At 36.3% G+C, this 27,387-nt stretch overlaps 1 protein-coding gene across 6 annotated transcripts in view; it reads right to left on the reverse strand.

Moving 5' to 3' along the window:
- Positions 1-26,655, reverse strand: part of GOLGA4 (golgin A4) — a 62,740-nt gene extending 36,085 nt beyond the window's left edge. For 3 of the 6 annotated variants that reach the window (XM_035898179.1, XM_035898168.1, XM_009642575.2), the window contains exons 1-11: positions 26,555-26,655; positions 16,832-16,930; positions 12,168-12,233; positions 10,712-11,026; positions 8,659-8,706; positions 8,168-8,224; positions 5,433-5,531; positions 4,760-4,898; positions 3,138-3,325; positions 2,093-2,176; positions 1,038-1,185 (exon numbers count right to left, since the gene is read on the reverse strand). In XM_035898179.1, the coding sequence (XP_035754072.1) occupies positions 1,038-1,185; positions 2,093-2,176; positions 3,138-3,325; positions 4,760-4,898; positions 5,433-5,531; positions 8,168-8,224; positions 8,659-8,706; positions 10,712-11,026; positions 12,168-12,233; positions 16,832-16,918 (1,231 nt within the window). In that variant the 5' untranslated portion in view covers positions 16,919-16,930; positions 26,555-26,655. The remainder of the gene's footprint in view (positions 1-1,037; positions 1,186-2,092; positions 2,177-3,137; positions 3,326-4,759; positions 4,899-5,432; positions 5,532-8,167; positions 8,225-8,658; positions 8,707-10,711; positions 11,027-12,167; positions 12,234-16,831; positions 16,931-26,554) is intronic. The other 3 variants (XM_035898172.1, XM_035898183.1, XM_035898192.1) reach the window with 3 other exon arrangements.
- Positions 26,656-27,387: the final 732 nt, after the last annotated feature.

Consider the following 27,387-nt stretch of genomic DNA (forward strand, 5'->3'; position numbering starts at 1 on the left):
ACACATGCAATCCGAAAGGGTAGGACAGAAGAGCACCTAATCAAAATGCTTGTTACTTTCAGAAGATGGATGTTCAAGCTGCTTTTCTGTATTTTCTGTATTTTTCTGCAGAATGATCTACCCAAGCTGACCTTTAAAACTGAAAGTTCTAATTTAAATCAATGTAGATGTAAAATAAAACACCCTAACAACTGTATTGTTTGAACTTCTCATCACTTTTTAGAGAAAGAAAATATGCATGTTTTATGCAAACTAACCACATCTGAGCTTCTGCCAAAAGAGTGAACTCCTTTAGATGCCTATGAGAGCAAACTAAATTCTTCTCAAAGAATTTGGTAGTTATAGTGCAAAACAATTTCACTGTTTAAAAAACAAAGGTGGGGCGGATTGACCTTTTAACTTGGTTTCAAGCAAAAGGGGAACTGCAAGCACACATAATTAATGTTACCTAATTTCCACCAAAAGCAAAGTACAGTGTGTAATATAGTTACATAACCATTAGGTTCCAAGCCTGAAGCGAAAGGAGTCATCACTGCTCTTTCACTAAAAAGAAATCAGAAATGCTTCCAAACAATTATTGAAAGAAAATGCTTATTATGGTTGTAACACATAGCCTTGTTTCTATTTCTTCCCAAGCTCTTACACACTCCCTGCTATGTTTCCTATGTAAAATACTGGTGGCATTACAATGATAGTTTATAGATAGTTTCATGTTTCCCTCCTGAAGATATACCAGCACAAAACTCTATCAATCTTTTCTCCTACAAATGGGAAAGTACAGCTGCCCTTCAGCAGCTTCCTTCCTAACTCCAACTGAATTGATAACAGAGACAAATAAGTCAAAAATGTCCCTAAACTCTGCTGACCAGAAGTGAAGTTAGTAATGACACTAGCAGGGGTGACATGTAGAACATTAGGAAACGGAGCATCTCTTAATACCCATTCCAAACAACAACTGATGAAAGAGTGAAAAGAAGACCATGCTGAAGCTTTCTCATGTTTAAATGTGGAAGCTAATAATCTCCAGAATTTCTTACCAGCTTTTTCAGATTTTTCTTTCTGTTCTTTTAATTCCTCGCCTTTTGTAGTTATTTGTTTGATCCGAGCACGTAGTTGGGCTATCTCCTCCTCCTTCATTTCCAAGGTTTCATGCATTTGTCGCTTTGTCTCTGCAATTACCATGCCCTATGGAAAAGGTCCTTGTGATAAAAAGCTAGCAAATAAATAAAACATACAGCTAAAACAATTTCAAGCCAGGACACAATCCTTGTCAGGAATAAACTTTAGTCTTACTAATACAAGTCCAGAGATCATGGTATTTTTCTATGTCAGAAAACAGAAAATGCTAACAAAAAGGTTAGAATAGGGATTATTTTGCAGAGGAGCCAAAATTTATCTAGTAGTGAAAAGAACTCCTCCAGCAAGTAAGGACCATTAGAAAACTTCCTCCTTCTGGTACAGATACTTTTCTTTGAAATATGCATTCTGTAAACAAAACAAAACTAAAAGCATTGTAGTGTGCGTGCTCCTCCTTAGAGAACATGCACATATAATGAGCTTTAGTCATTGCTTATTACACCACCAGAAGTTACTCCAAGTACCAAGACTGTGATAAAAAAAAAAAAAAACCCAAACAACTTTAAGGAACAAAAACCCTGAGAAACTCTTTATATTCCTAAGAAACTACAGTTACTTTTCCTTCTCTTGTCATTTTTTAATTCATTTACATTGTATCTCATCTTCATTAGTTTTTGGGGTTCTTGGGGAGGGGGGGGCTTGGGAGGTTTCGTTTTGTGGTTTTGTTTCATCGTTTGTTTTTTTTTTTTTTTTAAAGCTGGCATTGAGGAGTGTATTCAGCAGAATTGCTCCCTCCTAAATAACATCAACTTGCAGTATAAAGTATAACTTGGCAAATACCCTAAAGTATCTATACAATAAAATTCTCAGGTAGCTTAAAATATTTGCTTATTAAAACAAACCAAACCACATCACACAGCGAAGAACAGCTTCTAATAGCAAGAAGCCAGATATTTTGAGTTTTAAACAATCTTCTTCAAAAACTACAGAGTTTAAAGAAAAGTTTTTTGTTTACCTTGTCTTGTTCTAGCTGCTCAATCAAATTCTTTGCATCACGCAGCTGCGTAATCAGTTTTGTCTTCTCAGCCATGTGAAGGTCCTAAAAAAAGACCCCAAACACAAGTTTAAAGCACTGCCATCTGTAAGAAAATACCTTCTGACAAACAGCTTAGGTTTGGCTCTTACCCTGCTCTATGCCTTGGAGGAAAAGCACAGACCAGAATCCAGGGAAATTAAAGCTGGCAGCTATAAATTACTTTTAAATCTCCCAGTGCTAGGCTGCCTCACGGCTTCCATAATTCAGATATCCAAAGGCTTTGTTACAGCCTCCACAGTTCTCTCCTGAACGTCAGAGCTACTACAATGGGCAAGAAACATGCATGCCTAAGGCACCTACTCCATTACCTGCAGCTCGGCTTACAAGAGGATCTCAGCAAGGCAATGTAATTGCTCATTACTGACCTTGTTCTGGAAAAGCTCCTTAAAATACTAGAAACTTTCAGAGCTCTTTCAAACTGGACTAGTACTCACAGACCAAGACAGAGAAGAGAATCTGATCTCCAGAACTGGAGTACGGCTATAGTTATCACTTTTTCATGTTTCCATTACTATCAGCCACCTTACTTTTACTCCACAGCATTAATGGCCTGTCCATGCTCACCATTAATGGACCACACTGTCCTGCCTGTCTGTGGTTTCTATTCATTTACAGAACTGATACCTCTTCCACTGTGTGTTCAAGGTTTAGCTCTGCTCCACTTTTCTCACTTCACCTCCTATCTTACGTGCTACAAGACTTTTCCTCACCCCAGCTTCCCACAGCTACTTTATTTCTGATACCACTTTGATGGTTATTCATACAGTAAGGTTTCCTACCCTTTTTCACAGCTTTTTGAGCAATTGCTCAATGTGTTCATTCCATGTGTGTTTTGCACCTTTAACTCCAAAAAAGTACAGTGACAGTTTGTTTAAAGGTCTGCCCTATTAATAAATTTTGAAAATATTTGAATTCTTACTCTGTTTTTAGTAGCTACCCATAAAGTTAAGAGCATTTTCCATACCTTAATTTTCTCCAGTTCCTGAAGCCTCTCTTCTAACTGTTCTTGAAGTGCCTCTTTCTCATTAGTTAATTGGGCACAGCGCTCCTTATGTGACCGAATCATCTCCTTACAACGTTGCAACAAGTTCTCTTGGCGCTTCACCCTCTGATTAAGAGTTTCCAGTGTTTTAACAGAATCTTCATTACCCTCTACAAGACAACATACCAACATTAGCACACCATTTCCAAAATGTAGATCTGCATTCATCATTCACATGGCAGGTGACTCACAGGTCTCTAAAGAAGTTGTGCTAAGTCTGCAAGACTTCCTAGTGACTACTATAACTGCCAGAAACATGCTACACCTGCACAGAATAGTAAATACAGTCTTTCACTCCAAATTAATTTACCCCACTTACTATACAAACTTCAAAACCAAACTATTATCCAACAAGGTTTTCTCTATGCAATTAAAAAAGTCATCATGATTTATAAACCTGCCTGCTGCTACTAACAGAATATTCACAAGCAGGAAAAAAAGCGAAGCAAAGCAACTCACATCTCTCAAGTGTCAAGCCCACAGATTCCTGCTTTCCCAGGGCTGGGTATGATGTTAATTCTAAAATATCCAGGTTGGCAATACTACATTCGGCAGGATAAAGGCTACGTTTAGTGTCGTTCTGAGCTGTATTCCTCTCTGCATAACTAGCACATTGGGTAATATGTTACTGTGTGTTCTGATCTGATGCTCTGGAGGCTGTTAAGAGTACTTAGCATGAAAATAGGATTGGACAAATTCAGAGGTTCAGTTCATGACCGTAGGTCTTGCACATCACAGTCTAAAAGCAGACTCCAGCACAGGACACATCTTGAATCCTGATTCTTAGGGACTGGATATTTACTTTATTTCCTAAGCACTACAAAAGACACAGTGCTGGATAAGAAAATCTCTGATCTAACTCTTTGTATCTTCCCAACATACAAAAATCATAGCAGATGCTAGACAAAGGTAATTTCAAGACACATGTTCACCTCTGTCTGAATCCTACTTTTTATGAAGGATACCAATGAATGACACTTTCATTGTATACCAGCATTATAATGTCCCTTGCTCAGTAACCAAATATACACAACACTGGGAGCCCCATAACTCAAATAACCTCCTCATATGAGGAACACCTAGATTATTCAATAGTATGAATATCAAAATTAATCTTTGCTTTTACTTTTTCCTGAGAAAGAAAAAAAAACCTCAAAAAAACACAGGCCCAAAACCCAGAGGTTGACTGGCAACTGGTCTCCTCTAAACTCCAGGGATAGGTCCTTGCTTATGGGAGACAGAATCTCTTAAACACAGTAATTGGGTACAGTAACAACCCTTAAGGGCAAAAGCAATAACTACAATACTGTCATCATTATTGACAATGGCAAGATGTATCAGATTTGAATTAAGAAAATTTAGTATCTTAGAAGGGTTATCCTGTCCTCTAGCTGCCACTCTGTTTTCAAAACAATTGTCTCCTCCTAGAAAATATATCCTTACTATGGTATTTTCAGCCCTAAGTATTGTTACACCATCATAAATAACAGCATTTCCACAAATTCCCAAAATTCAAGATCTCTTGAAAAAGCCGCAACACCTACCATTGCTTCCTGGTTCCACAGTATTTTCTGTACTGATTTCTTTTGTTGGACTTTGAACTTGTGGTTCAGATTTGATATTTGGATCAGGCAAGTCAGTGCCTATCTGACCATTCTGTAACCTCTGTTTCAGCAGTGATACCTAAACAAAATGTTCTTTTTGTTAAAAAAACCCAAGGATTCTAACAATCATGTTTTCATCTTCAAAACTAGAGAAAGTTAAATAAAATCGGTATCAGCAAGTAGAGAAAGGAAAAATCTGTCTGAATTTTTTTAGCATTTTTGAAATCAGAACTATGTTTCCAATTAACAAAACCAGTATCATTATGAGTGGAAAAACAAAGACCAATTAAGCAAAGCACATAAATTTTGCCAAAGCAATTTTAGCTCAAACATCTGCTAATGTTATGTTCTTGATAACAAAGACATTACAAAGGTATTTAAACACAGATCAAACAATCATATTTAACATGAGTGAGATTTTACAAAGGCATCCTCTACCACAAAGATGCACTTAGTTTCTAGATAATCATAAATTCTCAAAAAGTTTTACATCACAGCAATTATAATAAAGCATGGACATGCATTATAGGAAATACATAGTTTAAAAAAAAAACAAACAAAACAAAAAGTAGGAAGAGCAGTTTTAAAGAACATATGTTGGGTAAGGTATCACCTGAGTTTGCAGGACACTAATAAGTTGATCCTTTTCTTCTAAGGAAGCATCGAATTCCTCTTGGAGATGTTTCTTAGCTTGTTGATCCATCTGGAGCTCCTGAGAATCGTAAACAAACACATCTCAAATGAAAACTGAAATGTGAATTTAAAAGGCTTATCAATATATTATGAAATAATATTAAAAGTACCTCTTCGCAGTTGTGATCCCAGAATACAACCATAAAGTGGCTATTTCTTTTACTGTACAACATTCCACACGACATAATAAGAACATCCCATTATAATACCAGCATTAAAACAACAAGAGTCAAGATTTGATACAAAATTATCGAGTATTCTTTCTTCCTAAAAGTAAGTTTGTGCAGGGAACACTTCAAGCCTGCTCCTGAAAACTTTTCCATGCACACGTTTCTCCTGGAAGTTGAAGACTGCACTTCAGTAAACTAGATTCTTCATTTAACCACCAGATTAAGTCAACATAAATGGCAGAAATGTAACTTTCTCTTATGCTCATTCAGTATGCTAGCATTTTAATATGACAAATGCCATAGAGCAGAAAGTTAGCCTTTTTATTCCTCAAAAACTAAGGTAAGCAAAAGACATCTTGATTTCCAGTGTCTATTTCACATTGAGAACTTGGCCTCAAAGGAGACTTAGTTTATTCTTACATGGCTCTCTTACAAGAAACTTGTCTGATTCAATCTATGAAAACGGACTGTATGATGATGAAAAAGATTTTTTAATTTAATTTCTGATAACAAATTATTACATCAATGAATGATCCATTTTGTACCATTTTAAGCTTCCACAATGGAAGCATACCATTTTATTTTTAGTTTTTCTTTTAAGTCTGTTTTTCCTAATGCTATAACACTTGGGCTTCCAAAAGACAAAATAACTACTTTTTGAAGTTTTTCAACTAATAAAAAACAATTTCAGTGTTAGATTTGGGGGCTGGACTAGATGACCTCTAAAGGTCCCTTCCAACCCAAAACATTCTATGATTCAATGAATCTTTAAATCTACAAGATTCACAAGAATGAACTTAAACTTTACACTAAATATATATACAAATTTTTATATATAAAAATCAGAAATATGTAACTTTTATATATATGAATCAGAAAGACTGCGACAGAAGTAAAAAGTAAGTATGAACACATCCAACCCTTTTTCATAATCAAAAGCTTTAACTCTGGCATATATATGCCTTCCAAACTTTATCAAGTACCAATAAGCTGGGAAACTAAACCTACTGGAGCACATGGATGTAGACTTAACACAGAATGAGCTTCTTTTATTTGACCTTGTAATGAACTGGAAAAAAAAAACAAAAAAAAAAAACATTGGAAGCCACTTCTGTCAGTAATGCTGCAGATTTTCCCCTCCTATGGGCTGACAGTTTGGCTTAGGGCAGGGTGACAGCCCAGGCACGGGCTCTGGCTCAGGCAAGCACAGCACACCCAGCACTCTGGCCCACTGTTCTCAGCTGCTGGGGCAGAAGCAGCATGAATCTGACCCATATTCCTACCCCCACGGCACACACAATTCACAGCCTACTTAACTGGATTACACCCTGCATCCCTGAAGGAGCGTGCCCTGCAGTTTGCCAGTGGTGTCCTTTGAAATGACTGGCTGCCCAACTGGTTGCGCAGGGGCAGCCCCTTGAGAGTGAGCATGAGCCTTGGGTACGTGCATGTCCAGATGCTCATAGTCACCATCCCTCACCCTCAAGGGACCGATCCTGTCCCCTGTCTGTGGGCGAGACACCCGACTGCCTGGAGCTAGTCTGCATTCAGGCAAAGGTGGGAGCTTGCCATGGCCTGATGGCTCTTGCAACCTCCATACCAGTTCTCCTGCTCGGCACAGCACACGCCAAAACCAGGACTGCAGCACAGAGAAAGCCTGCGGCTTTGAGTGAGCTGGTACTCAGCTCCCAAGCAACGTAAGAGCACGGACAGAGGCGTCCTTGCACACCCGTCTCTGAATCTGATTCTGCACTGGCTTTTGGGTCAGTAGAAAGGCTTCAGCTTCACATTCTCCTTCACCAGGGTTTGACAGCATGGCTTTTGTGAACTTGCCCTTTTAATTTGCTCTGCCCAATAATTTATACACGCCTTTTAATTAAGCCCAATGTGATTATTATTAATACCAAATACATTAGAGCTTCTCCTTATAATTTCACTATAACCTAAGGAGACAATAATCATAACACAACCTACAGGATTTTATGACTGGAAACTAACTATACAGCAAATCCATAAAAACAATGTAAATATAACTGAAATCAAGATGCGAATTTTTAAAAATTTGATCCTACATTATTTTATTGATAATCATTAAAATCTTTGTTAAAAAGTGCCTATTATTTGTATTTGCCTAACATTAGTATTTCTCAATACCAGAGAAGCAACAAATTGCAGAGGGACATCTACTGCTGGGCCCAACAAAAGTGCAAGGACCACACACATTTCTACCTATTTCACAGTGAACAGAAGAGCAGTCCAGTCAGTAGGATGAATTGCTCTGTCCTAAGAGTATGACAACAAGCTACTGAATAGAAAACAAGCCAGAGAAATAAACCCATATAAACAAATGAAAACAAGTGGTAAAAACGCCTGCTGTACGATAGAAAATATTTTGTAAAGTGAACAAAAAAATCAAAAGCTAGGCAGAGAAATATCCAATGTATGTGTGATATAAAGTATATATTCAATCAATACGGGAAGTTACCTCTCTCAGTTCTCCAATTCTACGAAGTGCTTTATCCTGACTTTGACTCAGAATGCCCTTAAAAAAAAGGAAGAATAAACATCAGGTGTATTAAATGTAACTTTATATATAAAGTATAAGTACATTCACAGACTGTATTTCAGCAGAATTAAGCATTTTTATTCCTCTTTCAAATCAAACTTGATGTGTAAGTGTTATCATACACTGCAAACTGTGGGTTGGCAATCTATCACCTGAATTCATCTGATGAAATAAAAAAGGATGAAGTACAGTAGCTTCACAGTTATTTTGACAAACCGGTATTAGCTTGGCTTCCTTAGAAATCCCAGCTAAGAAAGAGTCTTTTGCTATACACACACACATATATATACACATAACGAATTGTGTAAACACACACACATAATGCACTGAAAATTAAATCTCTATTTGCACTACATGTTTTGAAATTCAGAAAAGCATTCAGATAAAAGAGGATGAAAAGTAATGCTTACCTGTAGCTTCTTCTTCTCCCGCTGGATAACTTGATAAGCAGACACTAGCTAAAATACAGAAATCAAGTATAATGATGATAATGCATCTGCTTATAGCTATCAAAATAATTTGCTTAGTTGTATTACTATCTGCATTTTTAAACTCTTCACTTGAGAAAGCTCTTGTGACAGAAAAACACTTAAATTTTCTCAGTGTTTCCTTTTTCCATTTATAAAATATCTCCAGTGTGTTGAAAAAATAAAGCCTACATGACAAAACAGTGAGGTTACTCAGCATTCATGCAGTTTTCCCTTTACTGAAAAGACCTCTAAGAACAGCCATGCCTCAATACAGGCAGTCAAAAAACCAACTGTTTCAGAAAGTTACATCCCAGACAGCTACCCCACAGGGACATACATTTGTAAGGGTACATGTCCCAGACAGCTTAAAGTTAATTTTATAATGAGCAAGCATTAAAAAATAACTTACAAGTCTAGCAAAAAAAAGGTCTGTGTAATACTGAATGTTCTCATCCCATGTGCTTTGCATATACCCAGCAGACAAAGGAAGACTGGAAGTGGACAATATTTCTCATTGTAAGCTGACAAAAGGACTTCATGAGTAACTGCACAAATTAATTTAATTAAAAATTTGATCACAATTGCCTAAGCTGTCCAGAGCTGAAGTAGCATAACGGCACTTGGAACTAGAATATTCCACTTCCAAACTGCTAAAAAATTAAAGGAAAACAAATCCAAAACCAGAAATCTCTAAGTCAAAAGATAGCTTCAAATTCTTATTTAAAATAAATTAGGATTTGTCAGAATTCAAAAGTACTTTAAATTTCAGTGTCATATTTATTTTGCACTTAAAAGAAAACTACTATGGATGGTTTCCCTTACCATGTTTTCTGTGATGCTAACCTTGTACCTTGCTTTAAATGAGAAAAAAAATTTACATCTTAAAATCTCATTATATATTGAAACTACTTTCCTCCAAGCTCTAGCAAACCATTTTTTCCAACTGACATAAAGAAACTCACAAAACCAGAAAAAAAAAAACAACCCCACAGACCTTTTTGATAGAGAAAATTAAGACTTGATGGACAGACTAAAAAAAAAAGAAGGCCTCAAACCAAAACAAACCTACAAACTGAAGAATTTTCATTTTCACAACACTGTTTACATAAACTTAAAAAAAAATTATCTTCTTATACTAGTCAGAAGAGGATGAAAAATTAATGGGCGACAATTCCTGCATTAATGGAAGACAACTGTTTTTTCAGGCATATGCCTAACACTGTAATTGCCATATACATATTTCAGATTCCAGGGATTTTGACTGTAATAGCCAAAAATCTGCACAGACATTTTTGTATTTGAGGCCAGCAAGCATTTAAAGAACTCTAAAAAATGGTGCAAATGGCCAGTTTTAAATGCAAAACACACACATACTTAAAAAAAACCCTCAACACCACCACTTGAAAAGCTTTACTTTTCCCAATAGTTTGGAAAATGAGTAGCGAAAGCACTTATAGCACTGGTTTTCACTAAAATAGCAAAAGAAATAGTCCTTGAATGAGTCCATTCCAGGGAATACCTGGAAATTATGGGAAGTAGAACTTATTCACTGAAAAAAAAACGCTTGCCCGTTGCATGTACATGGAATATACATTGTGTACTTAAGAACAAGTTTCAGCAGAAAAGCCAATTTGCTGTCATGTGAGTACAAGCCATGCTCACCTCTGTACTGAACTCCACCCCTTGCTATGGGCTACCAGTATCACAGGCCTACTTTGTGTGAGTAAATACTAATTAATCTCTATTGCTGACAACATAAAATTATTTATGAACAAGAGAAGAAAAGGATTTCCACATTTTATTACCAGAAAAACATTTGGCCTATCTAGGCCAAAAATAACTAGACTTACACCAATAACTTAACTTCCATGTTAACTGTAAGTTGACCATTTGCTCCAAACAGGAAAGCAAAAAGATTATCCGCTACTGTAGTATCTGTTGGTCTCCTCTTTTTCCCCTCTCTGCCCAAACAGTCAGTAACAACATTGCCTACCTCTGAGTATTTCCCCCTATAGTTGCCCAGACTGCGCTCCATTCTGCGCAGTCGCTGTAGCAACTGCTCTTTGCTGAGGCTGTCCATATTTCCCAGAGGCTCTTCTGTTTCACTTTCAATGTCAGAAGGTGGATCAAAGGTGGGACCAGCTGCGTCCAAGTCCAGTCGATTCAATGAGTCTCTTGAAGAAGTTCTTACCAAGGACTCCTTAGAAGAAGAGTGGAACAGGGTCTCTTTTACTGGGCTTCGAAACAAAGACTCCATGGAGGGAACTCGGAGCTGAAGCCTCTGGGCAAAAGACTGAGTGTCACTCAGCTGCAAAAATTCAAAGCAAGTAATAATTACTTCTGCACTGCTTTTAGGCAGAAAGACACACTCGAGCCCAGGAAACAGAGAGCTGACCTGGGCAGAGGAACGACTGTTGCCTAACACATGCATGACACCAACAGCTACCACTCCCTTAGAAGAACGACCTCCTTGTGCAGAAAAACCAAGCATGCAACCACCAGATGTGGGCAGTTTCAGACAACAACTAAATCCAATAAACTACAGCTCTGATTTAAACCTCTAAAAGAATGTATTTCTGTGTAACCCCTTTAAAAAGTGAAGAATATGTAACTAAAAGAAATAGTTGCATTCACTGTTTGTCCCAAATGTAAAAAAAAAAAAACAAACCAAACCAAACTGTGACTCACTTCTTGACATATTAAACAGAAGACTGCATTTGTCTCAAAGACACAAAGATATTTTCCTATGATTAAGAGAACAAATTTATTGTAAAAGTCCTTGTATGGTAATTAGTTCTAGCATGACACCTTAAACAGCCTTTCTCTTATTTTATTTTAAAACTGCTTTATGATTTTTACAAAAAATGTAATTATTGATCTATGCAGCTGAAGTACTTATGCTGTTCTAAAACAAAAGGTTCAGTGCTATGGTACTGTATAGTGCTGGTGGTCCAGAAGTGATGTGAAAGCATTACTGCACGATGTTGGCCCCACAATCTAATGTTGCAACACACGTGCTAGGAGCCACTGCTAATCCTACTCCAGCAAGCTAAACTTTTTTCTGAGGCGTATTAAACAATGACCTCCACCTTTTGTGCTAGTGACAATTTTTTTAAGCCTATCAGTTCTTTTCCTTCAGCTAGAAAATGGCTTTCCAGCCATGCAATATGCCTGCTACTTTTGAAAGCGAGGTTAACTCTCTGTAAACCTTGCTGGCTGTGTCCACAAGCAATGACACTGCTAACCTGGCCCTACAAAAAAAAGCTCCACGCATCAGTGGCAACCCTTAATACCAGCTAATGAGATTATACAGAAACAAAACACCCTAGTATCCTGGCAGGCAAATACTCCAGCATGAGGATATACACTCAGCACTTAAGGCAACGTAACACTAAGACAATGCAGCAGCGAAGGAGAAAAAAAAAAACAAAACCATACCCTCCTCATACCTGTGGGGAGGCTGGTCCACTTTCATTGTTTTCTGTGGATCTGGGAACTGGTTGTTTAGTTAAGTTCTACAGGAGGAAAAACAACTGTTAGAAAGAATAGGCTACCAGGACTGTAATTCACCGATTCTTACAATTAGCATCTGTGCTTTTTCCTCGTCTCTGTTTTTAGTACTTTCTTTTGAATATTTATTAGGATGTCTTCATGCAAACAAGCTAGTTTGTTAAATTCAAAACAGATTGCTGCAATATACAGAACTACAAAGCAGCTATGTGTGCGTGGATTAGTAGGAGACATCTGCAAACGCTGACATCTCCAATTAAATTATTCATAATGATTATTTATGTAACATTTATGCACAAATCAAACACACACCAAAAAGACAAAATGATAGCAGGAAAATTCTAATTGATGGCCAGTGTTGTTTACAGCCAACATGAGTAACAGTGGCATCACACCATCCTTCTCTGTTTAAGTACATTTAGGGGGGAGGAGATGGAAACTACCTGGGAAAAAAATGCTGGTAACAGGCTGTTTAAGACTCCAAACAAGCACAGGAAGAAAAACAGACTTTCAGAAAAAAACATCCTGTGCAAAGCTTCACACATACATTCCTCTGCGCTCCCAAACAAGGAAAAAACAAACAAGTAAACAGACCCCAACCTAAAAAAAAAAAACCAAAAAACAGCACAACAGAAAATGATAGCTTTGGGGTTCTGTTTGGGGGGGTTGGTGGTTTGTTTTTTTTACGGGGTTCGGACATCTGTGTTCCTAGTTTGTCTATCCTGCTTTTCCTACGTCCTGTGTTCAGGTGTTTTCTAACTTGTACAAATGCAGGCAATTTTCTGGTGTTTAAACCAGGTTAAACTGAAGTAGCAAAACACGCTAGAAACCACCTTGGATATGAATTTTTTCCAACAGAAGCCAAGCACTGAAACATATCAAACAAAGTATGAGGAGTTCAGCTAAAAATCAGTGTAACTTTTAAGCTTCATCCAAGCTATACCCTGACAGCTATATGCAAGCTGTAAAATCTAAGGTGTATATACAACTAAAATATCAATCATAATCATCCATGTATCCACTACATGATTACACCCACAGCTTCTACTCTGTGTGGATACGCAGGTAAGCACACGCAAACACAAATGTAGAAGAGGAATGATTCAGTGTAAAAAGGCTTCAGAAAGGTTTGACATGGAGGAAACTTAAGGAAATACAAAAATACCACAGAAGAAAGAGAACTCCAGACAGTGAAGGAAGCCAGAGAAATGAGCAGTCACCCAGATTCAGACAAGCAGAATGAGCAATAACCAGCCATACAAGACAACTGTTTGGATTTGGAAACTGTGCTTCACCTGGCTTGCACAAAATCTGCATTCTGCTTCAGAGCACTATCCTGTTGCGATGGATTTATTCCTAGTGGATTTAAGTGTTCTTACTGGCTTTTAAACTAAAGCACTCCTACATTTTATTCCCTGCTCCATTACCTGTTCTTTCTCATTTCCTAACTGGAAAGTTAATAATAAGGGTAATCCAAATAAAGTTTTATATTCTGCTTTATAATTTACAAAGCATCTACCATGCTAGTACTGGACTGACAACAGAAGACGACAAATACTTTACCAGGAATTACAAACTAACTACAAACACTTCTCTCAAAAATCATGTATTCTTATATCCATAGAAAGAATTAAAGGAAACTATGGAGTGTTTGTACATCTAATTCAAAAGAACAGTTTAATAATATTTAAGATCTATTTTAAAACACAAAATTAAGTAGATTTATTAAATCTAATAAGGTGTTCATGAATATAAAAACCATGGACACTGTTCTTTTCTGTGAAGATCCTTAAAAAGCTGCCATTTAAGCATCTATGAAGATCCTTTAAAAATAGCATTTCAAAACTAAAACTAATGTTGCCAGTTTTAAAATTGTACTATTAATTGTGCTGACATCTTTGTACTCAATCTGTGTGAACAAAAGCAGAACCTATTTTTGGGATTAGGTTTTCTACTGGCATAAATCATAAAAAGGATACACTGGCAATCTTTTGTATTAGAACTGGACCACCATGGGTATTTAGCTGCTGGAATTCTAAGTCACTGTGCTCTAGGGCAAAGGGTCGTATTCTGGTGTCCACATAGTGAAAGGTAAGCATGAATGGAAGTTGCTATATATAAGCATGGATTCTAGAGGCTTTGACGGGCTTAAAAGCCCTAGCCTTTCACAGGCCTTAAGAGACGTTTCAGCAAAACTAGAATCACAGAGCACAGGCTGGCACTTGGAAAGTCTTAAAAACAGTAGAGCTATGTCAGGGTTTCTGGAGACCAGCAGAAGTCTTTCCTCCATGAACCCAAAAAACATACACAACTACATCTGTATCCAAAGAGAACTAACTATACTTGCAATCTTAATAACAAAACCCAACATTTTTATTAGAGATGTATAAACCAGTGCTCAGTTTTAACTGGAGCACATTAGGGCATTCTGCTGACACTTGTGTTTCCTTACTTCCCTATTTCTGAAATACAAACTAATTCATCTTATTTATTTCTCAAAGGTATAAATTCATTCATAAGCCTAAACAGTGAAAGCTTAAATGTCTGCATTTAAAAACTTTTTACTATTCTCTCCTTTTACTGTTGAGTAAATTATGGAGGAAGGAAGGAGAGCTTAGTACACATTTTCTTCCCACATTTCCCTTTAATTTTTTTTTAAAAAAAACCCTCTCTGTCCAAGAATATTTGAACTGTTTCTTCATGCAACAAAACCTTGCAGCTTAGTTAGTAAAAAGTTTATAGTAACTTCACCTATGCCAAAAAAATTCACACTGGAGAGTCACTTCTCTACAATGCTTGCTCTCTTGGATCACACATCACTTGCACACACACAGTTAAAATACAAATGCGTGTTGATGAAACTTTCCCTCTCCTGCACCTTTAGTTTACCTAGGTTTCCCAAACATATTTAATTGATTTTTTTAATATATATTTTAATATATATTTGTATATAATTGGCCCTCTTCTTCTCTATAAACTTTTGTGTCATTCTTTTCTCCCCCCCAGTTCTTACTGTGAGGGTACAACTCTAGAGCTTTCAAAAAGTTCAGAGAACAAAATCAATTTTACAGGTAACATTATTAATATACATTGGTAACACATTAATGATAACACATTATAATTATTTGCTATGTGTGCAGTCTTGCATATAAATATGCAAGTCAGTGATTCCTGCCACTGAAGTATATACTAGAAGATAATATAAAGACAACATTTCAGCATTCACAGAATTATGTTTTTTGAAATGCAACTAGGGATATTCTGTAGCATAGCAAAAAACAGCCCACAACTGTTTAGTGCTGTAAGTGTAGAAAAGCTTAATTGAATTTGCAGTGAAACTTTTAAGTAGTGATAACTGGACCTGGAATATGGTCAAAATACCACAAAATAGAACTGAAAAAAAAAATCTAGTAACTATTTCAAAACTACAGATTTCAGCACAGTCTGAATGTTCTCTTTGGTCTCCATCAAAAAGCTCAATCTTGACAACACCATGTCTGAGCAGGTAATGAATCTGTGCTCTAAGGGCACACTCCAAACAAGCATAACCCTTTGCAACAAGTGAAGACTTTCCACAGAACACCTTTTTAATCACTGTTGCAGTTCAATCTTGCTTAGCTTGAGAGAGACAAGTCGATCACAACATGGTGCATTGCGCTATGTCCATCTGCTTATCAAATTTCTATCCTGTTACATCTTTCAGTGATTTGTCATTTTCAGCCGCTGTGTGAGCAGCAAAAAGGCAAAGTAATCGTGAAGTATGAGGATGAGCTGGGACTCTAAATAACACTGTGTTTTGAATCACTATGAACTCAGGAATACCATGCCTCTGAAGCATGTGAAAATGCCATCCCAGTCCTGTAACAATAACAAGAAGAATACAGCTTTATACGTGTGTACATTATAAAGTAGAAGGCTTCTTTCCTCCCTGTGCCTGCTTCTTTTTCTCCACTCCTTGTTCTCTTCTCCCTGAGCTTCTCCACTTGTATACCGTGAAAACAACATCTCCAGGCAAAGAAATATATATTTAAAGTAAAGTATAATTATTAAAAAAAAAAACCAAAACCTATCTATCCTCACAATAATAGATGCCAGGTTACCAACTAGAAGTAGCTGAATTTCAGTGTCTATGTAAGATAATTATTTCCTGCTACCATTAGTAGTAAATGACATTGTGAGGCTTTCATTATACATAGCAAAAAGCATGTAATTTTTAGACAAAAATAATCTCAATGTTTATCATATCCACTTCTCTTTAAATACATACAAACATACATAACAGAGAGGAAAACTTTCAATGGCATTAATGCAAGAAATTTAAATAATTGTTGCACAAGTTTGTACAAGTTGTGTAGGATATGGTTACCTGTATAACAGAAAATGTGTTAATTTTTTCTTAGGTTACAATAAATTCACATCATACAGCACACCAGCCAGGAGCTATCAGGTACTACCTCTGTGAAATTTAGTGCAGGGTTAGCAACAGGGTAGTTAAGATAGATGCCTTGGTGAGAACAAGCCACAAGCAACACTAGATTTGCCTTCTAGTACAGTAGCTCCTCCCCCTGCTAAAGGCATCACTAAGAGGGGTGGGAGGACTCACCACACCGTCACTCTGTGGCTTAGGTTGTTTGGTGGGATCCAAAGCAAAGATAGTATACTCAGAGAGAAAAGCAGGTTCTGCTATCATCCCAGCTAGCAGCTGTCATTCAATGCAAAAAGTAGGAAAATGAAAATAAATCAAGTAATAAGGCAAAAAACGTGACATGATTTTACTAAATTTTCCCACACTATTAAAAACATCATAAAACAATACAGCGGTTTATGAGACAACAGAAATTGATAAAGGCAGGACATAACCAGAAAATATGCATTAGATCATTTCAAACCAGCAAAATACAGTTTTGATCATTTAGAAGTAAAGAAACATACAATTTAAAAAAAAAAAAAAGTCATAGTTCAGCCAAAGATAAAGACAATATTTCAGGCACTGATACTGTAATTCTATTAAAATTCTGTGGATGACTTATCTTCAAATACCACCGAGCCTTCTTTGTTCTCAGTTATGCATGAAAAAATTGTTATTCTAAAAATTCTATCAGTATTTCAGTTATAAACAATCTAACACACATGCTTTTGACTATTTACCAAGTCATAGTTTAGCCAAAGATAAAGACAATGTTTCAGGCACTGATACTGTAATTCTATTAAAATTCTGTGGATGACTTATCTTCAAATACCACCGAGCCTTCTTTGTTCTCAGTTATGCATGAAAAAATTGTTATTCTAAAAATTCTATCAGTATTTCAGTTATAAACAATCTAACACACATGCTTTTGACTATTTACCTTCTAGTGCTCTTGTATAACTAGAATTCTAACTACATAAAAAAAATTGTTAAAAAATTTTTCAAACTACTACCAGACTATTTTATAAAACCTCCACAAGCTGAATTAACCATTTTTTCAAGTCAGTATCAAGAGAGGAGATTTAAATTCTGAGAGACAGAAAACATTAAGAGAAAGAGACTGAAATTTGAATTCGAACTGGATATATGCATGTAATGTAATCTAATCTAATGCTGTTAGGATGCTGTAACAGATTTCAAAAAATATTCCTCTCATGATTTTGCTCACACACCGAAGTTCAAGCTTCAACTTTCCTATAGCCTGAGATTTCAGAACTGTGCTGTCTGCTGAGTGAACCAAAACACGATACGGTTTTTCTTTCTAATTATTTCGGAACAATTTTGTTTTATTTCAAGTTACTAAATAGTATTAGGAATCAAATCTATTGCAATGTAAGTTAGAGTTTGATAATTTTTTTGTGACCGTGACATTGACTCCAGTGCTCCAGTAGATGAATTACATAAATCCAAATTGAGAGAGGAAAACTATTTTCATGTGTAAGATTTGGAATGCTACATAACTTGCAATTTTTGTTGACAAAACCCTTTCAGAAAATGTATTGAGTGCTTGATGTTCAGTGACAGCCATACATAATAGTCTCTGAATGTCAGTACTGACTCCCTGTGTCTTTTCTCTAATGTATTTCTATGCTGGAAAAAAACCAAATAATTACTGAAAAACCTGAGTAACTGAGACCTAAATTTCCAATCCTGCAGAAAATAAAGAAAAAAAAAAAACCTAAACAATGTGCTTTTATTGCCCCCTATTTGATTCACTATACTATATACATATACACATACAAACACACATGCACATCCCCCATAGTCCACTGCTGGAGAATCCTGAGGGATCCTCTAGACCTTCTAGAGCTACAAAGGGAAAGAATCTTTGGTTCATGGTCAGAAAAAGAAAAAACAAAACCCAAACACACAAACCAAAACCATACTACAAAATTGTGAACTGTCTTTACAGACAGGGCATCTGCACAGCACTAATTCTAAAGTTTATGCCCAGCTTTTACTTCTCCAACTGGTAAGTACAGTGACAATTAATTCTGCCCTTGTCATGGCATTGCCAAAGCTGGCATGGGACAAGTGCTCCAATAGTTTACTTGATTTGCCAAGAACTAGCTAGGTCTGAGAAACTCGGATGAAACTTCTCAATTTTAAGCTACTGCAAACATGAGCTGCTAACAAATGAGATGGTCCCATTTCTCCTGCTCCCAGTCTTCTTCCTGCCCACCTGGACACACTTGCCTGATGCAACCACTGTGGTTGCAACCACAGGCTGAGTTTGGTCAGACTGGTCAGCAGTCCCTCTCTCAGCCCATTAGAAGTATACTTCCTAAGAGTAAGCTGTGTTAAAGCTCCTGCTATATATTTATTCAAGTGTGTAAAACCCACCTAAGTTTCTTTCCTCATCTCAGCTTTTAGGCAAAACAAAAATAAGGAAGCTGGCAAGTGTTAATGATTCCAGAAAATCTTTATTAAGTGGTTATGTTTGTAGAAGCTCATAGCCTTGGCCATGCTATGCATTTTGTATGTGTATCTCTTGAAAGGGTATATGCCAGAAAAAGGAATGGCAAATACTGTGTATACACAAGTGTACAAAGATGCAGCAGCAGTACCACAAGCAAGCCTGATGGCCTAGCGAATTAGAAGCATGCAAATTCTCAACCACATATAAAATGATGAGATCTTTAATATAAAAATAATTTTGTATGTTTAGAGAAGACTAGTTAAGATGATGAAACAGTTTGCAAAGCACTCATAAATGGATCACAGCAAATATTATTAAATGGCAAAAGATTACAAAAATTTCAACATGTATCATATATTATCTTCAGCTTAACTAAGTCACTTTTAAAAATGTGACCGTCAAGAATTTCAGGAATCACAGATGGTTCCAGTTATCTCTTCCTAGTAACAGTATGCTAATGTTTGCTTCCCAAAATATTAAGTTGTGACATTTCACCATAGCATTATTTTGTTTAATCCTAATTCCATTAAATAGTACACCAAGCAGCTTGCATTAAAAAGAATTCCTATTTAATCTCTAATAAGTTATTATTCTTCACTCAAAATAAAAAAAAAGACTGTCAGTATGTTCGGCATCCATGAATTGTTATATTTTCAATCATCCCCTGAAGTCCATGACCATGTCAGTGCAGCCAAGTTCTAAGAGGACAGTAAGTCTTTCACAAAACATTAATTACAATACCCAAAACTTACAGGTAAAATGACAAAGAGCTTTAAACAATGTTAAGAATCGCTTTTAAAAATTCACTCAAACTACCTGGTAGGCAAGTGACAGGGAGTGTATGTAACTCCTTTTTAGCAAGATCAGAAGGTCCAAGCTATCCACAGCCTAAAATATGCCAATCCACATTACTAACTGTTATGGTTTTAAGCAAAAGAAAGAAAAAAAGCTTATGAATATAAATTGATGCAGTACTGCTTAAGTTTGCAGACATACAGCTCCAGGGTCTCTATCAAAACTAATCGTTGACACAAACAGTAGAACGCAGTTAACAATACTGTCGAGTTTCACAGATGTTAGTCAGAACCCTGGTACAAGAACATCTCTAAATCATCTCAGCTTCACCCTACTGTTCCTTAAAGGCAAGCACAAAAGGGAAGGAGCCAACCCTACAGATAAAGAAGGGCAGAAGACAACAATACTGAGGCAGAACAGTAATCGCTGTACCAAATGAAACGGCAAAGTATTTCCTCCTCAGTAGCCAAGACAAGAGTTTCACACCTCAAGTAGCTACCAAAGACAGAACATACTCAGTCATGGCCCAAGAGTGGTATTTCCTTGGCACATTTAGAACTGGCTGCATCTTTTCATTAGCGAGTTCATCCTCCATTCTTGGATGTTGGGCGCCCAACAATGAAAATATTTAAGTACTTGCTCACAGCATTTTTGTTACTCCAGCAGCTGCTGTTTTTACAGCTAAATTTTACCTGCTACGTTTTTACAGCTAAATTATAGGCAGAGCTGTCTAATGAGTCCTATAATTACACTGTCTAATGCTTTCCAATGTGTACATGTGTTTTTATCTGCACTTTTTAATTTTTTTAATCAACTATACCGTATGGCTTTAAAACTAGCTGTCTAGTTAACCTGGCAGGGGAAGGGGGTATTGAAAGTCACTAAAAATTATGCACCTATGCCTAGAAAAAAGGCAAGAAATTATCTCTATAGTCTGTCAAGACAGATACAAATATTTCCACAATGGCTTCTTGCACTTCAGGATCTGGCCTAAAACCCACTCTGAATTATCTTAGTAGCTTCGGAAACATTAAACATACCTGGTGTGATCCTGTCTAATGTATCACTAGTACCACATTAGCGCTCTGCCAGTAATGTGACCAATAAAACTAGACAAGCAGGGAATCCAACTGGGCTGAAACATACTGGAAACAGAACGTGCAAAGATGTAAATAATTCTTTAACGAACCTTCTCCAATCCTCAGAATACCATCAAATCACACTTGAAGCTTGCTATAGAAATCCTACTAAGATCTTCCAACATTCTGTTTCAAACATACTCCAGGGTAAATTAACTCCCTACCCCATACCGACCTTAATCTCAGGCAGCAAATTAGGCTATAATATTGCTAATCTTTTGTCACAATATTTAACTCCTATTATTCTTTTTTCCTCCCAAGTAAAATCTTACTAATGAACAAACATTTCTATCTTGGAGAAAAAGTTACAAATGAGGCAAATTAGGTGATGAAGCCAGACACCAGATGATGCTATGTTTCCTTCAGTATTATCAAAGAACAATAAATAAAGTTATTTTTTAAATAACCTTTATATTTCCAAAATTCTGAAGTTTTTGTAGCCCTCAAGTTTGGCCTAAGTTAAGTAGCCTTGCTTGTTCTTTATGGACTTCTGAACTCCAGAACCAACTGTGTTCATACTATTCTTGCTATTCCTCCTCCCTCTGAAGAATTACCATGCTCAAATCTTCCTTTGCTAAGATTCTGATGAGTCGAGTGCAAAGGCCAAAGTACATGTGATCCCTAGATCCCTAGAAACAAAAAACAGAATTTAACAGGGATTAGAGTTTGACCTGAGTCTCATTGCTCTGGAGATGGCAGTTGCTGAATCAATGCATGTTACATACATATAATACATGTTTGATTGCCAAAGGAAGTCAATATTCCCTTTCAGAAAAAAAAAAATAATTTCAGATTAACCTGGTATCAAGCAAATTTGAGAATTCATACATTTTGTTAGCAAAGGACATCAGGTTGTATGTAAATTTCTAGTATGTTAATGTTTAAAAGCTTCTATAATTGTACATGGACAATTTTGCTATGTTGTATACAAGCACAGTAAGACAGAGGGAAAGGGATCAGACTGTAAAGCTTGTCTAAGCCAGTATTTGCTCATGTAGTTCAAGAAGCTGGGGGATGTCAGCTAATAGGCTAAAGGTTTAGAGTTTCAGTTCTTACTGACAATTCCGCACAGTAAAATAAATAAATAAACTTGGTTGATTGTCCAAGTTTTGAATGCCAGAAAAAACTTTTGAATAATCCAGTAATTTGCTGATTTACATCAATATTTATTTCTTTATAGAAGCTTTGTGCAATTTGCAACATAAAAGATTATGTCTCATCCCTACAGTTATCAGGGAATAGGAGAAACTGAAGAGCTGGAAGTTCAAGGTTTCTCTCTGCAGTTAAAAAAAGCCCCAGAATCTAAGAGTACAGAACTGCATTTTCAGAAAAAGGTAGTACAGAAATCAAACACAACTCTTTTCTGGTCTGTTTTTCATTCCGATGAGCAATCTAAAACATGCTGGTGTATGCATCAGGAGTTGTGAAATCCAGGCTTTAGAAACAAACTAGGTTATGCAGCCTCCAAAATTTAGTTTTAAATTTGAACGTCAGAAAGCAAAAAAATAGACATAGCTGAACCACTACCATCTTTGCATGGCAACGTCTATTTAGAAGTACTTAAAATTAAATATATAAATACAGGGAAGATGCGGCATTAACAAAGATATCAAAGGAATATTATTTCTGCTTTACTTGACCCGCTTTATTAAAAGCCCATGCTAGAAAAACATTTCAATTAATTTAAAAACACAGTCATTATATAGCACTAAAGTGAGACTGAAAAGTACCTTGGCTAGTTTATCTTTAGCTCTAAGAGCAGCTATATATATTGTGCTCTGCTGTCACTTCCACAACACTCATGAGGATGTGAGTGATATTTGGATCTGCGTGACTGATAGGTCATCCACAGCAAGCTATCAGCTGTTTCCCCTCAGTTGATGTCTCTGAACTAGCTTTGTTATCTTCTGCAGGTGGGTCTGACTTGTAAACAAGTAAATTATAGAACAGAAAGAAAATTTTGAACTTCTAGGAACTATACTGAATATGACTGATGTATTTCACCTCAAACTATGTTCAAGAGCCACCACAGTTTAACAGTTTGAAAACCAAACATTATTCTTCCCTAGGAAAGACTGGAAGCACTACATAAGCACATTTTAATCATCCAGGGCTGGTTCAAACGGCACCAACACCAACTCAGAAAGCATCTGATATGCAAATTGTCTGAAGAAGTTCTATGGAAGTACCAATATATGCTTTTACCTCACACTGTAGTCATATTTTATGGCCTACTTGCAAGAACAGAATACATAACTAGACAAGACTTCTTATTCCTTATACACCAAAAAAAAAATCACAAGCTTCTCTGTAACGCTGTCTCTGGAGACCCACAGCTCCACTAAAATAGAAGCTGAAGAAGGAGGGCATGAAAAAGAAACTTACCTAGTATTCCATGAATGGAGCATACAAGTTGTTTTTTTTTTTTAAACTGAGAATGTTTTGGAATTTGGAAAAATAAAAAAAAACTTATCATTGCAGACTATAAAAAGCATGAATGTTTGCCTGTACTGTTTATTATAATTCTTTCAACAGTATAATCCTGCCGTTTACAACTGTAATTCACTCCAAAATTGGTTTTATTCTAAAAACATTCTGAGTTTAAACCAAAGCTCTCATGTGCAGTACTTGCAACTTTGATATTACAGCACTAAAAATCCTAAAACATGATCTATTAAAGACATACTGAAACATAATAGCCCGGAGGGAGGACAGAGAACATACAAGAGAACTATGAAATACTGTAATTTTGTTTAGCTTTCAGTACCAAAAGGGTTAGCAATTATTCATGTAATGCAAGAATGTTTTAGCATATGATACTCTTCAAAACCCAAACATTTTCAGTGTATTAAATGTTGTCCAACTTCAGTTCACTGTAATGCCACTGACACCTATACATAAAACATCTGCCTGATCAAATGAGAACACTGCAAAAAAAAGCTCCCCAAAAGACCTAATGCACCTATATAATCAGGGCATATATTTTCAGAGATAGTATATAGTATCTGCATCTTTTTTAAGCATAGTAATACTGCCACTAAACTGAATTTCATGAAAATCTAATCCAACAAACAAATTTCAAAGACAATCTGCTTTTAATCACTGTGTTAACACTTAAGAGAAACATTTGGAGATTTCATGTCTTGATCATTTAAATTTATCTTTATTTTAGTAAAATTTTCCATTTGATGTAAAACCAGTCCTTACAAAAAAAGAAGAGATTTTCATTCCCTTAGCAGCTTCACTGCTTTCTGAATTTCTAATTACAGGATATGTTTCACAAGTAAAATTCTTATAGCAGCTCCTTAAGCCCGAGGATAACTGAGGTCACTTTAGTACCCTGTTTCCATTCTTAATCTTATTTCTGCTTCTGCCTCTCTAATCATTCCAGTGTAACCACTGTATTTAGAGCACAATGTTCTTCCAATAGAACTTGGCATGTCCTATGGGGGATTCTTTGCTTCTCCAGTTTGTCTGGAAAAGCAGTCTGAAAAAACAGTCTGCTGGGGGGCAACATATATCTAATGAAGCAGTACAAGACAAAATGTAACTCTCCATAGAAATGATGAACACTACAGAACGCATTGATACAAACTAAGTGACATATCAGTAGCACCCAACAACATTTGGAAACGTATGTATTTTTTAAATATGTTACCTGAATTGTTAAGGGAGCTAGTATTTTTTACCAAATCAATTGATAAAACTGAAAAAGAAGATAAGCCTTCAGGATCACCTTTTTCTGATCTGGAATAAAAGCAGACATCCTCAAAAATAAATAAAAGTTAAGAAAAAGTATTCTGCCTTTCACTCAATGTGTAAGTTATATTATTTGAGCAGAAAAGCAGTCGGTACTTGTATAATAAAAGGGATGAATGTTACAGCTTAATCTTTCCCTTTATTTCTCACTGAAAAGAGAGAGGAAGAGTTCTTCCTTTTGCGTAGGCAGCACCAAGTTAATGACAGACAAAAAACCATGAATCAGTCACACAGAAGAACATCACTGCATCTCATGGCTTCAGTATTTCATATTCCACTAAGCTTTTGCTGCTTAATAAGTCTGAAAAACTTTGCCAAATCAGTCCTTTAACCTCTAGCACATTCTACAATGGATATACATAATAAAATAAAAAAAAGGGGGGGAATCTTTGTGTTTGCACTGTTTACTGATGACACCAAGTCTCAGCACCAACTCATTCCTTCTAGGCCACAGTGGTAGTTCTCATGTGGCAATATGCCATTTCTATATCCTGCATTAAAAACAGAAACACAGGTTGTTTTTCCTAGGGGGAAAAAACCCAAACAAGCCAACAAAAGAACAGCAAATTCTCCTTACTGAAACACTTAATTTATCCTGGGTGACACTGCTTGCTGACATTTTGGAGCATCAGTTAACAGAAAACCTCTCCAGGGACAAAGGGAAGTCATTACATACATACATATATATATGTAACAGTAGAGAAAATAAGCATTTATTAGAAAAATCAATACTGCATTTCCAAAACACAAAACAAAATAATGAGGTACTCTTCCTTTCATCTCTATTATCATTGCAGGAAGAAAGCTGCCAAGCTGTAATCGCTGGTAGCATGCATAATGGATTCTAAGACAAATTTCAGGTATAGCTGATCATCTTCTGAAGAAATGTGGTGTTAAAAATTAAGGCAGATTGTCCCACTGCAAGAAAACACTTTTTTTTTTTGTAGCAAAACCCAGCAACTGAATCTTCTGGCTAGGAACTCAACATTTCCTCTGACAAAGTTCACGAATCATGGAAGTTCCCTGCTTTACTCCACCAGCCTATTTTCAGTCTAAGTCAGGGCGTTTGTTTGTTTTCTCTTTTTTAATCAAGTCACTTTAAAAAAGCCATAATACTCACTATGAAAAAAGATGAGTGTGGATTATCTCCTCTGTTTGCTCTATTATGCAAGTCATGGTTATCCATCACCCTTATAGTGATTTTAATGATATTTCATGATTGATAATTTAGACTCAGTTTCATTTGTTGTTTGGTTTTTTTCTTTTTCTTTTTTTTGTGGGGGAGGAATGTATTTAAATTTGATAATTATTACTGGTATGATTTGAAACATTCACAAGGGCTCAGTTTAAGCCTTTAGGCTCATGCACCTCAAGTTACCTGTGCAGTTAACTGGATTCCCCCAACTTTCAACCAAAAGAGGCATAAGAAACAAAGTTACATCTCTCTGAATGTAACTTCTGTCCCACTGCCTCACTGAGTTCAGTTCAGGGGTAAGATTTTCAAGACCTGAAGAAGGAATTGAAAGGTTTCCTGATCAGGGGTTAACCACTACAGCTTAAAAGTCTATTTTACTAACATCAAACACTTCAGTATTTAATCTAGAAATCAGACTATTCATATCTATAAATGCACGGAAAATAGTGAGATTGAGGAAATAAAAAACCAGTTAATCAAGGACACACTGTTAGAATTTTTTTTTTTTAAAGTTAAAGGTGAAAAATACAGAAAAGCAGTTATCAGCTGACCTCTTTGTCTGGTGTCAAAGTGCCTTCATCATTCTGATCTGTAAACGAAGATGTCCTGCTTCTGTTGCCAGTTGGTGGAGGGGATTTGGAAGGGACCTACACAGAGATCACATATATCAACAAGCAATAATATTAAGTCGAGAACTATTCATTCCGTCTCATAGCTTACTTCAACAATTATTGGCTATAACATCTCGGAACATCCTGGTCTAGATCTTCCTTTTAAAGAAAACAACCAGTCCCACATAACCGTCTGTGACAAGTTCTACCTTACTACAAAGTCTCCAGAGCAGAATCTATCATGAATCAACCACAAGAGCATGCAACAAAATCAAGTTATTTTGATTCTGACCATGGTCCTCTTAGACGAGATTTGAAACTCAAGCCTCCTAATACTTTAGCAACACAGTACAGTTGCTTAAGGTTTAGAAGTTTTGCAAACTGACAGGGATTCAAGCATTTACATATGGAATACCATCTGATTCCTTTAAGAAACTAACAAAAAAAACCAACCCCCAAAGTTGACAGAAGAAAAAGAAAAACCCACTTACAAAACTCAATCTAAAGAAAAAGGGCAAAAGAAAGTGACAACATTTTATGATGTCAGTATGAACTTGTTCTTCCTGTCAGCATCAAACATCTATTTAAAGGAATTTCACAACTACACGCTGAGCGAGGTTGCAACAAGCCAAGCCAATCAAACCCAAACGTAGCTTTGCAGCCTCATACTTCAAAATTCAAATATAAAATGTCAGTATAAATGTAATGAACAAAAAAATATCAAGCTTTTATTTATTTTATAATTAGCAAGATCTCTCTTCAGGTATATTCTA

Source organism: Egretta garzetta, unplaced genomic scaffold (genome assembly GCF_000687185.1).
Source record: "Egretta garzetta isolate BGI_Z169 unplaced genomic scaffold, ASM68718v1 scaffold670, whole genome shotgun sequence".
NCBI lineage: Eukaryota > Metazoa > Chordata > Aves > Pelecaniformes > Ardeidae > Egretta > Egretta garzetta.